This window comes from Elephantulus edwardii, unplaced genomic scaffold, assembly GCF_000299155.1.
Source record: "Elephantulus edwardii isolate Elephantulus edwardi_28Jun2011 unplaced genomic scaffold, EleEdw1.0 scaffold00283, whole genome shotgun sequence".
NCBI classification, from domain to species: domain Eukaryota; kingdom Metazoa; phylum Chordata; class Mammalia; order Macroscelidea; family Macroscelididae; genus Elephantulus; species Elephantulus edwardii.
Genome location: NW_006400033.1, coordinates 968,510 through 981,473, shown reverse-complemented (window position 1 = coordinate 981,473; position 12,964 = coordinate 968,510). Strand labels below are relative to the sequence as shown.

The following is a 12,964-nucleotide window of genomic DNA, read 5'->3' as shown; positions in this document are numbered from 1 at the left end:
CCTATAAACAAGATCTGAACTCTGTCCTATCCTCTACCATCCTCACACTTTGACACACTAGCGCCTACTGCAGCAATCACTGTGTCAATTCACCTGGTTGAGGGTCTTTTGTCACCCTCTGCCTTTTCAAGCATCATATACTTCCCCAAGGAATAGTCTCCCCTAGTAACATGCCTGAAAGTATGTGAGATGAAGCTTTATCATCCTTACCTCCAAGGAGCACTCTGATTGCACTTTCTCCAAAACATATTTGTTCAGTCTCCTAGCTCCCATGGGATGTCTAGTATTCTTCTCCACCATCACAGCTCAAAAGCATTAAATATTCTTGTTGTCCTTATTCATTGTGCAACTCTCAGATGCATTTTAATTGATCAAAGAGATCATGGCTTGAATCAAAGGCACCTTAGTCCTAAAACCAACATCATTGCTTCTCAATAGTTTGGAGAGAAATCTCTGACTGCAGACATTCCCAATGCAATATGTCTCCTGATTTCCTGACTGCTGGCACCAAGGATAGATTGTGAATCCAAGTAAGATGAAGTTATTGACAGTTTGGATCTTTTCTCCATCTATCATAACGTTCCTATTGATCCAATGGTAAGAATTTTTCTTTTCTTGACATGGAGATGCAATCTGTATTGAAGGCTGTACTCTGATCTTCTTCAACAAGTGCTTCAAATCCTCCTCACTTTCAGCAAGCAAGGTTGTGTCATCTGCATAATGGAGTTTATTGATGAGTCTTCTTCTGATTTTGTTGCCACATTCTTCTTCACAGAGTCCAATTTCTTGAATAATTTGCTCAGCATACAGATTGAACAGGTATAGACAGAGACCATAACCCTAATGCACAGCTACCTTAATTTTAAACCATGTAGTGAGACAAAATTGGATGTCTTTAACTATGAAACTTCTTACCACTAAGCAACAAAAACTCCCTCTAGCCACTGGATTCCAATGAAAAATATCTTAGGACATTGTCAAATGACCCCTGAGGGGAAGGAAGGTGCATTACTGCTCTCATCTGAGACCCAATGAACACTGTCAAAGCCCACAAATTAGTTTTGACAGAGGAGAACAAACTCTAAACTCAACCAAGAAGCAGTAGATCTGATATGAGATAGGTCTTTATTCTGCCCTGGCCTGCAAGCTTTGGACATGCCCATATCAGCTTGGAGCTAAATTTGTCAGCAGCAGGCTGTGAACTTTGTGGCACAGAATCTAGGAACCATTATTCCCAGCAGAGATGCCCAAGAAGCCCTTTAATAAGAATGATCCAAAGGGAGCTCTGGTGACCTGAATGGTAAGAAGCTGCATTGCAAACCTGAAAGCTTGTGGTTTGAATCCACCAGACACCTCCTGTGCCAGTCGAATCTGATTCAACAGTATATAACAAGGAGGGGGGGGAGAATCATCCAATTTAAAAAAACGTTCCAGAGTCCTGGATACAATATTTTTTAAAATATCTTTCTTAAACGAAGGGCGAAAGTAGCCAGAGAGTGAACAAAATCCTCAGAAGAAGAAAAAATCCAAAAATAGACAGAAGCAGTCCTGACATCAGCACACCCAGAAACACATCTGCCAGACCCCGAGGCCTAGAGTTGGGGTTTGCTCAATCATTAGAATTGGGAACAACAGATAGACTTGGAGATCTTTGTGGGTTGGGGGGTTGGAGCGAAGCCTCCTTCACAAAGCCAGAAGCCATACAATACATACAATACATTGGTTCTCCTGAATTAAGAAAAGACAAAAACTCACTCCTCAAAATTCTATCTGGTCCTTGACTTTTAATGGAATTACAAAGAACTTTTCTTGTAACCTTTAGTCATGAGTCTACTCTCACATGATTTAGCCTGCAATTTATCCTCTCCTGTAACACTAAACACCAAGTGGGAAAATAGTGTAAAAGGATACCAGTGCTGTTGGATTTGGGCAGGGGGAAAATCCTCCGGAGAAGAAAACATTTAAACTCTGGCCTTAAAACATTTCAAAAGATAAAGCACCAAGAAAAAGGAGCTAGTAATATAAATATAGAATATATAAGGAAGAAAGACACCATGAGTTTCAATCAGCAGAAACACAGGCTTTGGTATCAGATGCCCAACATAAGAGATACGTAATGATTGGATACATGATACAAAATAAATGGGCTTAAGGGAGTAAAGGAGAGTTTTAAAAGTGTGGCAAAGTAAGAACCAATCAAAAGGAGCCAAAAGAGTGGAAGAAGTGTTGTTATTTGTAGATTGCGTGTTTATACTGAGAATTCAAAATAATCTCTGAAAAATATCAGAATAATTAAAACTGTAAAGGTTGGGGAACATAAATTTAATATATGAAACTCAATTGTACTCAAGATCATCGAAACAATCTTGAAAAAAGAAAGAAGTCAGAAGACTCACACTTCTCAATTTAAAAACTGACTCCTAAACTACAGCCGCCAAGATAGGATGCCATAAACACGGGATGCCGTAAGACGGGATGGCGTAAGCACGGGATGGCGTAAGCACGGGATGGCGTAAGCACGGGATGGCGTGAGACGGGATGGCGTAAGTACGGGATGGTGTAAGCACGGGATGCCCTAAGACAGGATGGCGTAAGCACGGGATGCCGTGAGATGGGATGGCGTAAGCACGGGATGCCCTAAGACGGGATAAGCACGGGATGGCGGTGGGATGGCATAAGCATAGACATTTAGATAAATGGACTAGATCCAAGAATCAGAACAAAGTTTTCACCTTTATAGTCAGTGGATTTCCAACAAGAATATCAGAATCATTCAAGGGGGAACGGATAATTTTTCATCCGATTGTGCTGAGGCAACTGGATAACCATGAGCAAAAAATGAAGTTGAACCCCAACTCCACATGATACTACAAACATGAACTCAAATGCATCCAAGACCTAACTAAAAGAGCCAAAATTATAAAACCCTTAGAAGAAAATAGAGCTACAAATCTTCCTGCTCTTTGATTAAACGTGTCATCAAAAGCACGAATAAATGGAGAAAGATTTGTTGTTATGTGCCTTCAAGTTCTCTGCGATTCACAATGACAGTATCTGTGAACCCTGTCCTATCCTGAGCCAATCTCACTGTCTTCAAGACACCTACCCCCATTACCCCAGTTACTGTATCACTCTATCTCATCTGGGGTCTTCCTCTTCTGCACTGTTCCTCCACCCTTCCAAGCATGATGTCCTTCTCCAAGGAATGGTCTCTCCTGGCCACATTAATAAAGTATGGGAGATGGAACACCAAAATCCTTGCCTCCGAGGAGCAATTTGGTTTCACCCTCCCCAGAACAAACCTGTTTGATCTCTTGGGAGTCCATGGTGTTCAATACTCCTTTCCAGAGCTGAAAAAATCTGATGTCAGGGCCCTCTCCAGAGTACTAAAGAGTAACGATGGCAGTCTAGAGACTAAGTTGTGCCTGACCCAGGCCATGGTCTTGGAAATTATTTGCTATGCATCAGAAAGCTGGACAAAGGCAAAGGATGACAGAGGAAGAATTGACACCTTTGAGTTGTGGTGCTGGAGAAGAGTATTGAAGAAAGATTAGACTTCGTCAGAATTAAACATTTCTGGGTATCAAAGGACAAAATCAAGGAAATGAAAATACAGCCTACAGAGGGGAGCTCTGGTGGCCTAGTGGCAAGAAGCTGCAACTACAATCCCAGAAGTGCACGGTTCGAATCCACCAGATTCTCTGCCGGGGAAGGAGGGGCAATCTCCTCCTGTACCAGTCAGATCTGATTTGACGGTACACGTACACAAAAAAGAATAAAATAAAATAAAAAAAAGAAAATACAGCCTACAGAATGGGAGGAAATATTTTCAGATCATATATCTGACAAAGAACTTGTACATAGAATATATAAAGAATGTTGTAGTTGTTGTTGTTGTGTACCGTCAAGTCGGAACTGACCCATAGCTGACCCTCCCTCCATAGGGTTTTCAGAGGCAGTTAATTGCATGGAAGGGATTGTCAATCCCTTCCCTGTGGAGCAGCTGGTGGATTTGAACCACACACCTTTGAGATTGCAGCATAGCTTCTTACCATTAGGTCACCAGAGCTCCCCAAAACTCAATAATAAAGAGACAATCTAATTTTCAAAATGGACAAAGAATATGAGATGTTTCTCAAAGAAGCAATTCAAGTGGTCAATAAGTACATGAAAAGACACTAAACATCACTAGCCATTAAGGAAATATTATGACAAAGATAACACTTGCAGTGCAGTGAGAAAAGAGGGAAAAATGGTCTTCCCCAGGCCAATTGACTAATTGAGTGGAGGAAAATGTCTTGACCTCTATTATTCACAAAACTCATTTTCAGGTGGACATTAGTCCTAAATGTGAGTGGGTTTTTTAAAAAAAAGAAAGAAAAACTGATTTTTCTTACTGTAACATTAAAAGTGTTGATTGTAATGGGAGGAGAGCATGATGGTTAAATACCTTAAAATAAAAACTTAATGCTAATGAATAGAACAGCATTAAAAATGTGAAGGTCAAGCACAGAGTGAAAGGAGATATTAATGACATGAGACAATGTAACTGACATGGAAATGTATTTCTTAGACCCTCCTTCAAGAAAATTTGACTGATTTGCAGTTTCCCTTTGTCCAGGTCAGCTTGATAACCAAGAAAGAATGTTTTTCGCTGAGTGGGCCCTTGCTAATTGCTGAACAAAGTGGTGATACAAAGGTCTAGCTATTTCCACTCAATGTGGAATTTGTCTAACGACACTTTTTTCCCCTCAGAACTGCGTTGTCAGGGATTATCAGGTCTGCAAAGGAGCTCTGGTGGCTTGTTGTTATGTGCCATTGAGTTGACTCCAACTTATAGCAACCCTATGTTCAACAGCTCTGAGCCCTACTCTATCTGGAGCCAATTTTATCATCTCTGACACACCTGCCTTCACTACCCGAGTCACTGACTCAATCCATCTCATCAAGGGTCTTCATCTCTTGCACTGTCCCTCTACCCTTCCACGTCTTCAAGGACTAATCCCTTCTTGCAACATGCCCCAAGTATGTCAGACAGAGGTTCAGAATCCTGCTTCCAAGAAGCAGCCTGGTTTCACCCTCCCCATGACAGACCTGTTTGTCCTCTTAGCAGTACATTCAATACTCTTCTCAGCACCACAACTCAAGGTCATCGATTCTTGTATCATTCTTAATCATTGTCCAGCTTTCTGATGCATAGCAAATAATTGCAAAAACTATTACCTGGATTGGGCACACCTTACTCTCTAGATTGTTATCATTGTTCTTCTGTACTCTGGATAGGTCCTTGACAACAGTATTTCCCAGTGCAATTCGTCGTTTGATTTCCTGGCTGCTGGTACCGAGAGTGTTTATGCTGGAGCCAAGCATGCTGAAACTGTTAACAATCTCAATCTCTTCATCATTTATTGTGATACTGTCAGTCTGCCTTGTGGTGAGAATCTTTGTTTACTTGACGTTGAGCTTCAATCCATGTTGAAGGCTGCAATACTAGATCTTCTGCAGCAAGCGCATCGGGTTCTCCTCAGTTTCAGCAAGCAAGGTTGTGTTATCTGCATAACACAGGTTGTTGATGTGTCTTCCTCCAATCCTAATGTCCCACTTCTCCTCATAGAGCCCAGCCTCCTCAATGATCTGTTCCACATATAGATTGAAAAGGAATGGAGATAGGATGCAACCATAGCATACACCTTCCTTTCCTAGTAGCTTGTTGTTTTTGTTGTTGTTAGGTGCCATCGAGTCAAGTACGACTCATAGCAACCCTAAGAACAAAACCTCTGAACCTAGTCCTGTCCTGCACCATTTTCACACTTCCTGACACACAAGAGCCCATTGCAACAGTCACCTTATCAATCTACCTGGCTGAGGGTATTCCTCGCCTTTGCCAACCCTCTACCTTTCCCAACATCAAGTCCCTCTCTAAGAAATAGCACCTCCTAGCAATATTTCCAAAGTATGTGAGGTAAAGGGTCATCATTCTTGCCTCTAAAGAGCACTCTGGGTGCACTTTCTCCAAGACATACCTATTTGTTCTCTTGGCTGTCCATGGATGTTGAGTGTTCTTCTCCAACATTACAACTCAAAGGTACCAATTCTTTTTCTGTCATCCTTATTCATTGTCCAGGTCTTAGATGCATAGCTATTAATTGGAAAGACCATGGCCTGAATCAGGACTAAGACCTTAGTCCTCAAACTGACATCACTACTCCTCAGTAATTTGGAAAGGTCCCTAACTGCAGATTTTCCCAGTGCAGTACATCTCCTTATTTCATAACTGCTTGTACCAAGAGTATTAATTGTGGATCCAACCAAGATGAAGCTGTTGACAGTTTCAATCTCTTCTCCATCCATCATGACACTGGCTGTCAGTCCAGTGGTAAAAATCTTTGTTTTCTTTTATATTGACATGCAATTCATACTGAAGGCTGCATTCCTTAATCTTCTGCAACAAGTGCTTCAAATCCTCCTCACTTTCAGTAAGCAAGGATGTGTCAGCTGCATAATATAGGTTATTGATGAGTCTCCCTCCAATCCTGATGCCACATTCCTTTTCATAGAGTCCAGCTTCTCAGATAATTTGTTCCACATATAGATTGAACAGGTATGGGGATAGAATACATCCCTGTCACACTCCCTTCCCAATTCCAAACCATGCAGTGCTCCCCTGCTCCATTCACACAACAGCCTCCTGGTCCAGGCACAGGTTCCTCATGAGCACAATAAAGTGCTCTGGGTTTCACATTCTTCTCAATGTCAGACACAACTTATCATGATCCACACAATCAAACACTTTTGGATAGTCAATAAAGCACAAATAGACATTCTTCTGGTATTCCTTACTTTCAGCCAGGATCCATCTGACATCAGCAATGATATTCCTGGTGCCATGGCCTTTTTTAAATCCCACTTGAACTTCTGGAAATTCCCTATATATTTGCTGTTCTATCCATTTTTGAATGATCTTCAGCAATATTTTGGTTGCATGTGATATCAATGATATTGTTCGATAATTTCCACATTCAGTTGGATCATCTTTCTTGGGAATAAGAACAAATATAGATCTCTTCCAATCCATTGGTTATCCCATAGATTCCTGTGGCCTTATTTTTTGCCAATGCCTTCAATGCAGCTTCCACTTCCTCTTTCATTATCATTGGCTCTTTTTCATATGGTACTTCCTGAAATTTTTCAGTGTCAATCATTCTTTCTGGTATAGTGATTCTGTGTAATCCCTCCATCTTCTTTTGATGCTTTCCAGGTCATTCAATATATTGTCCATGGCATCTTGCAATATTGTGACATGACACTGAAATTTGTTTTTTGGTTCTTTCAGCTTGAGAAATGCAGATTGAGTTCTTGCCTCTTTATTCTCCAATTCCAGCTCTCAGCACATTCCATTATAATACTTTCCTTTGTCTTACCAAGCTGCCGTTTGAAAGTGTCTGTTCAGCTCTTTAACTTCCATGTGTTTTCCTTTACATTTGGTTTCTCAACGTTCCAGTGCTATCTTTAGTTTCTCTCCAGACATGATTTTTGTTTTTTCTTTCTCCTCTGTTTTGGTAATGATATTTTGGTTTCTTCATGGATGATACCCTTAATATCATCCCACAACTCATCTGATCTTCTATCATTGATGTTCAATGCCTCAAACCTATTCTTAAAATGATCATGAAATTCCAATGGAATTGATTCAAGCTCATATTTTGGTTCCTTTGGACTTCTTTTCATTTTCTTCTGCCTTAATTTAAACTTCCATATGAGTAATTGATGATCTGACCCACAGTCTGCCCCTGGCCTAATTTTGACTGATACTGAGCTTCTCTAATGATTTCTTCCACAAATGTAGTCCATCTGAATCCTATGCAGCCTATTCAGTGAAATCCACGTGAAAAGTTGTCTTTTGTGTCTTTTAGAAAAAGTATTTGCAATGAATAAATCTTCGTAAATGCAAAATTCACTCATTCTTTTTCTGGCTTAGTGGTATGGAATTGACCTGCCAAAGCAAAGATAAACCATTTGAATCCACCATCTGCTCCATGGGAGAAAGATAAGCAGTCTCTTCCCATGTGATTTACTGGCTATGAAAACCTGCTGGAGGGTCAGCTCCAACTTAAGGTACACAACTGACAATCAAGTCTGCAATGCAGTCTGATGTCCCTTCTACATAATCCTACTCTTCTTTTCTTTCACAAGTTTATTTTCCCAACAAACTCTTTACACTTCCAATGATAATCTCAAAACAAACCTGTTCCTAAAGAACTCAGATAAATCAGCTCAACTCATATCTAGATTCTATAACAAGAACCCTTACAAATCAGAGAGCAGAGACTCAGATAACCAAGTAAAAAGATCAACCAAATATTTGAACATATGTAAGATGATATCCAAATGGACAATAAACATAGGAAAATTAGCTTATTTTTCCTAGGACCACTGTAACAAATTACCACAACTTTGGTGGTTTAAAACAAGAGAAATGTATTCTCTTCTAGTTCAGGAGACCAGGAGTCAGGAATCAGGAGTTGGTGGGGCTGTGCTTCTTCCGGAGGCTCTGGGGGAAAATCTGCTCCCTGCCTCCTCTGGTCTGTGGTTTGGGTTGTGGTGGGTGCCTCGTCCCCTGGAGTGAGTGCCTTGACTTGTGGTTTCTTCCCCCCAGTCTCTGCTTCCATCTGCTCACTGTCTAATCTCTGCCTTGCTCTCCAGGTTGTCTAATTTCTTTCTATCTCTTTTTTATCAAGATGTTTATGATTGTGTTTAAGGTCTATCAGATAATTTATGACCATCTTCCTAAACCAAGATCCTGATCCTTATCTTAATCACATCTGCAAAATGTGGGGGGGGAGGCAACATTCACAGATTTCCAGGATTAAGACCTGATATCTTTGGGGGATACCAATTAGCTTGTTACCACTTGTAAAATGGGAAATGTCAAGGCAATGGAGATTGAAATTATAATATTATATTACATTGCACCAGTCAGTTAGCTCAAAGAAAAAGACATCAAGTATTTATCAAAATGTAGAGCAACCAGCGTGGTTGTACACTGTTCCTGTGAGTATAAAATGATTGAAATTATTTGCAAAATGAGTTAGCATTACAGGAACTGAAGATACAGCTACCCTGAGAACCAGAAGTTCTGGACCTAAGTATGAGGCCATTTTACAACATCACAGCAAATTATTTGACATTCTTTTCCTCTAGAGACAGAAATCTAAGCCCACTGCCTTTGAATAACAGAGGGCTTGGAGCTGTTTTGACTGAGTGTGTTCCTGTTGTTAGGTGTGGGTGATGGTGGTAGGGGTGTACCCTCAAGTCTGAACTAACCATTAGCTGACACTCCAGTGGGTTTTCAGATGCAGGAGGAGGAGTTTGTCAACCTTTCTTTCACAGAGCAACTGGTGGATTTGAACTACATGCCTTTGAGTTGGCAGCACATCTTACTACTAAGCTACCAGAGCTATAGTAGTGGAAGTGAAACTACATAACTTATGAAGGTTGGTTATAAAAGGCTTCCACTTTGTTTACCAGTTTCTGGCTCCTAAAGGCCTATGACTCTCAGTAAGAAGTCTGCCTACAGTGGGGCCATCATGCTGTGATGAAGCTTAAAGCGACCTGGAGAGACATTAGAAGGCCTAGTTTATGGTATAAAGAGACTGCCAAAGACAGCCAGAAAGACACAATCTGAAGAGGATAAAATTAATGAATGGGACCTTCTAAAGATTAAATCCCTGTGCGCATCAAAAACTTTTTCAAAAAAGGTGGAAAGAAAACCTACTGACTAGGAACAAATATTTGGGAATACCATCTCAGACAAGAGTCTCATAATGAAAGGTTACAGAATACTCCTGGGCCTCCACAAGAAAAAGACTGCTAACCAAATTACAAAGTGGGCAAAAGACATGGAGAGAATTTTGACAGAGGAAGATATTCAAATGGCCAACAGACACTAGAGAAATGCTCCAAATCGCTGGCAATAAGAGATGCAAATCAAAACCACAATGAGATACCATCTCACTCCAGTAACAGAGGCAAAGTTTAACAGGGCAACAAGTAATAAATATTAGAGAGGATGTGGTGAGATAGGAACTTTATTATTATCATCATTATTATTATTACTAATTTTAATGAAAATTTACAGAGACTTTGGATTTCCATTCATTCATTGTTGTACTTTTCTCCCTGCCCACACGTCCCTGCCCCAGTACACTCTTCTCTTTGAAAAATACAAGAAAAATTCTTTCATTGTTTTACAATCCCTCTCCCCAGGTCCACTCCACTATTGCAGCCTTCGCTCTGGACTCCTGTCATGACAATAATATTAATCACATATCCCTTTTAAACAGTTTTCTCCCTCATCTGTTTCAATGCTGTATACTTTATTTATCCCATCTTTCTCAGTCTCCCTCCAACCCCGATGTCAGTCATGTTTTACAACAGTGGCACTATGCAGTATTTGTCCCTGTGTGATTGAGATATTTCACTCAGCATAATGTACTCCAGGGTCACCCCTTTTGAATAATATTGCATGAGTTCTTTGTTTTTCAATGAAGCATAGTATTCCATTGTGTGACTATACCACAGCTTCTCTAGCCATTCGTTGGTTGATGGGCACTTAAGTTGTTTCCAACTCCTTGCTATTGTGAACAAAGCCACAATAAACATGCGTGTGCATATATCTGCTTGGGTGGCAGTTATGGTCTCTTTGGGTATATTCCCAGTAGTGGAATTGCTGGGTCAAATGGTATCTCTATTTGCAACTTTCTGAGAAAGTGCCACACTGCCTTCCACAGCAGTTGCACCATTTTACACTTCCACAAACAGTGAATAAGAGTTCCAGTTTCTCCACAACCTTGCCAACATTTGCTGTTTGCTGACATAGGAACTCTTACACATTGTTGATGAGATTATAAAATGGCACAACCACTCTGGAAGGCAGTTTGGCGCTTCCTCAAAAAGCTGAACATAGAAATTCTGTATGACCCAGTATGGGAAGCCAAACTTTATGCCAAATACTATATGAAAATCCTTGTTCAGGAATTGAAGGAATTACAGATTTATAAGTTAGGATTTCTCTTTGTGGTAGATCCCAGAAAATGAGCTGTTTGTTCCCTGCAGACAGGAGACAGCAAGCGGCCCCCTAAAGAGGGAGTGTTACTTCCTCAACTAGAGTTCACCCTGAGGCATCAAGGTAATCCTTATGGGTAAACCAAATTCTTGCATTTGTGAACCCATCCCTCCTGAGTCAAGCAGAAGGTTTTCAATAGAAAGAGCTTGGCTTCATTTGCATTGAATTCTCTTTGTGATTTACTTCCTGATAATTTTCAATAAAGATATAGAGAAGCTTGGCTTGGGGTCTTCAGTCTAGAATTGCTGGCCTCCTGTTTTATGCTCTCTTCTCTCTCTCATTCCTGGATGTTTGCCTCATTATTAATAATTATAAAATTATTCCATTCTTTGGGACCCTCGGTCTGCAACAACCCAGCTATTCCACTGCTTGGAATACACTCTGAGAATATGACAGCTGAGGCACAAACAGAGATTTGTACACCAATGCTCATAGCAACATTATTCACCAGCGTAAGAACATGGAAACAGCCCATATGTCCAACCACAATAGAATGGATTGAGAAATTAGGGTACATTCATACAATGAAATACTACACAGCACACAGGAGCAATGATTTTTGTAAATTATTACCTAGCTTGAGAGAGACTAGAGAGCACTATGCTGAGTGAACCAATTTATTCACACAAGGACAAATCTTGTATAATACCATTATTGTAGAATGAATATGGGGGGGCGGGGGCATCAGAGGAAGTGTGTAGAAGCAGAGGCATGAAGATGTGCAGGGGGCAGGGTGGGTGTGGATTAATCATGGAATTGTACAGTTTGAGGCGTGGTGAGGGAAATTGGAAGAATCTGGTCTGAAAAACAAAGTATTAAAATTTTGTAAATAAACTAGTATAATAAATTCATTTAAAATTCTTCAGTTGAACAAGTTACATAGGATTATTTTTAATGTAATTTTTTGTTAAACAGTGAAAGAAAAATAACCTATTAGAATATAAAGATAAGAGCTGAATGAGCATTCCATTTATGGGAAAAGGGGGAATTTTCACAGAACCAATAATTTTCCCATCCCATCTCCACTTGATATTAGTAAAACATACCATCGGCCATTTAGTTTATAAAAAAAAAAAATAACAACCCCAGCCTGCAATATGCATGTTTACGTGTACAGGTTACTTTATGTGCAGTAAAAGAATAGGGAAGGGGAAATGAAAAAAGAGTGAAAACTATACTGTAGTAGTCAGGAAGTGCTGGAACCAAATTGCGGTTTTCTAATGAAAATGTATTCTTGGTCGGTAGGAACAGAGTTCCGGAGCAAAACAGCAGGCTTCTCTATTTTTTGAAGACACCTCCTGTTTGCTGCTGGAACACATCAATTTTATCTTCATCCTCCATTTTCAACTGTGCAGGTCTATCTGATTCATTGATTGGCTGCCTGTCCAATTGGAATCTGATCTACCTTATTGACAAACCCTGTCGTTCACAATAAGCTTTCATTAGTTTACTAAGTCGTGTATGCTTCTTCGTTTTAAACTGCACCACAGAATCATCCTGGCCCGCCACCTTCAAATTAATATGATCGTTCTCAGTCTTGAGTCCTTCCTTAGGTTTTTTCGTCTGCCGTGGTGAGCTCAGAGTCTCCTCAGCTTCCACACAGAAGAAGTACCAGGTCAGCACCGAACGAGCACATAGTGAACAACCTTCTGCCAGGAGCCCAGGAGAAGGAGGCGGCAGTGGTGGCGGAGAGAGCTCTTTTAATTTGTTTTTGTTTTTTCTTTAAATTCTATATTGGTTTGGTCACTTTCTTTTTTTTATTATTAAATTTTATTAGTTTTAATGAACATTTACAGAGATTTTGGGTTTTCATTCATTCATTGTTGCACTGTTTTCTCC

The 12,964-nt window shown here is 40.2% G+C and overlaps 1 protein-coding gene across 1 annotated transcript in view; it reads right to left on the bottom strand.

The window, feature by feature from the left end:
• Nucleotides 1–12,403: 12,403 nt before the first annotated feature.
• LOC102867269 (small ubiquitin-related modifier 3-like) overlaps nt 12,404–12,964 on the bottom strand; it is a 7,748-nt gene continuing 7,187 nt past the window's right edge. The window contains exons 2-3 of the mRNA XM_006900387.1: nt 12,544–12,717; nt 12,404–12,486 (exon numbers count right to left, since the gene is read on the bottom strand). Coding sequence (XP_006900449.1) covers nt 12,404–12,486; nt 12,544–12,717 — 257 coding nt within the window. The remainder of the gene's footprint in view (nt 12,487–12,543; nt 12,718–12,964) is intronic.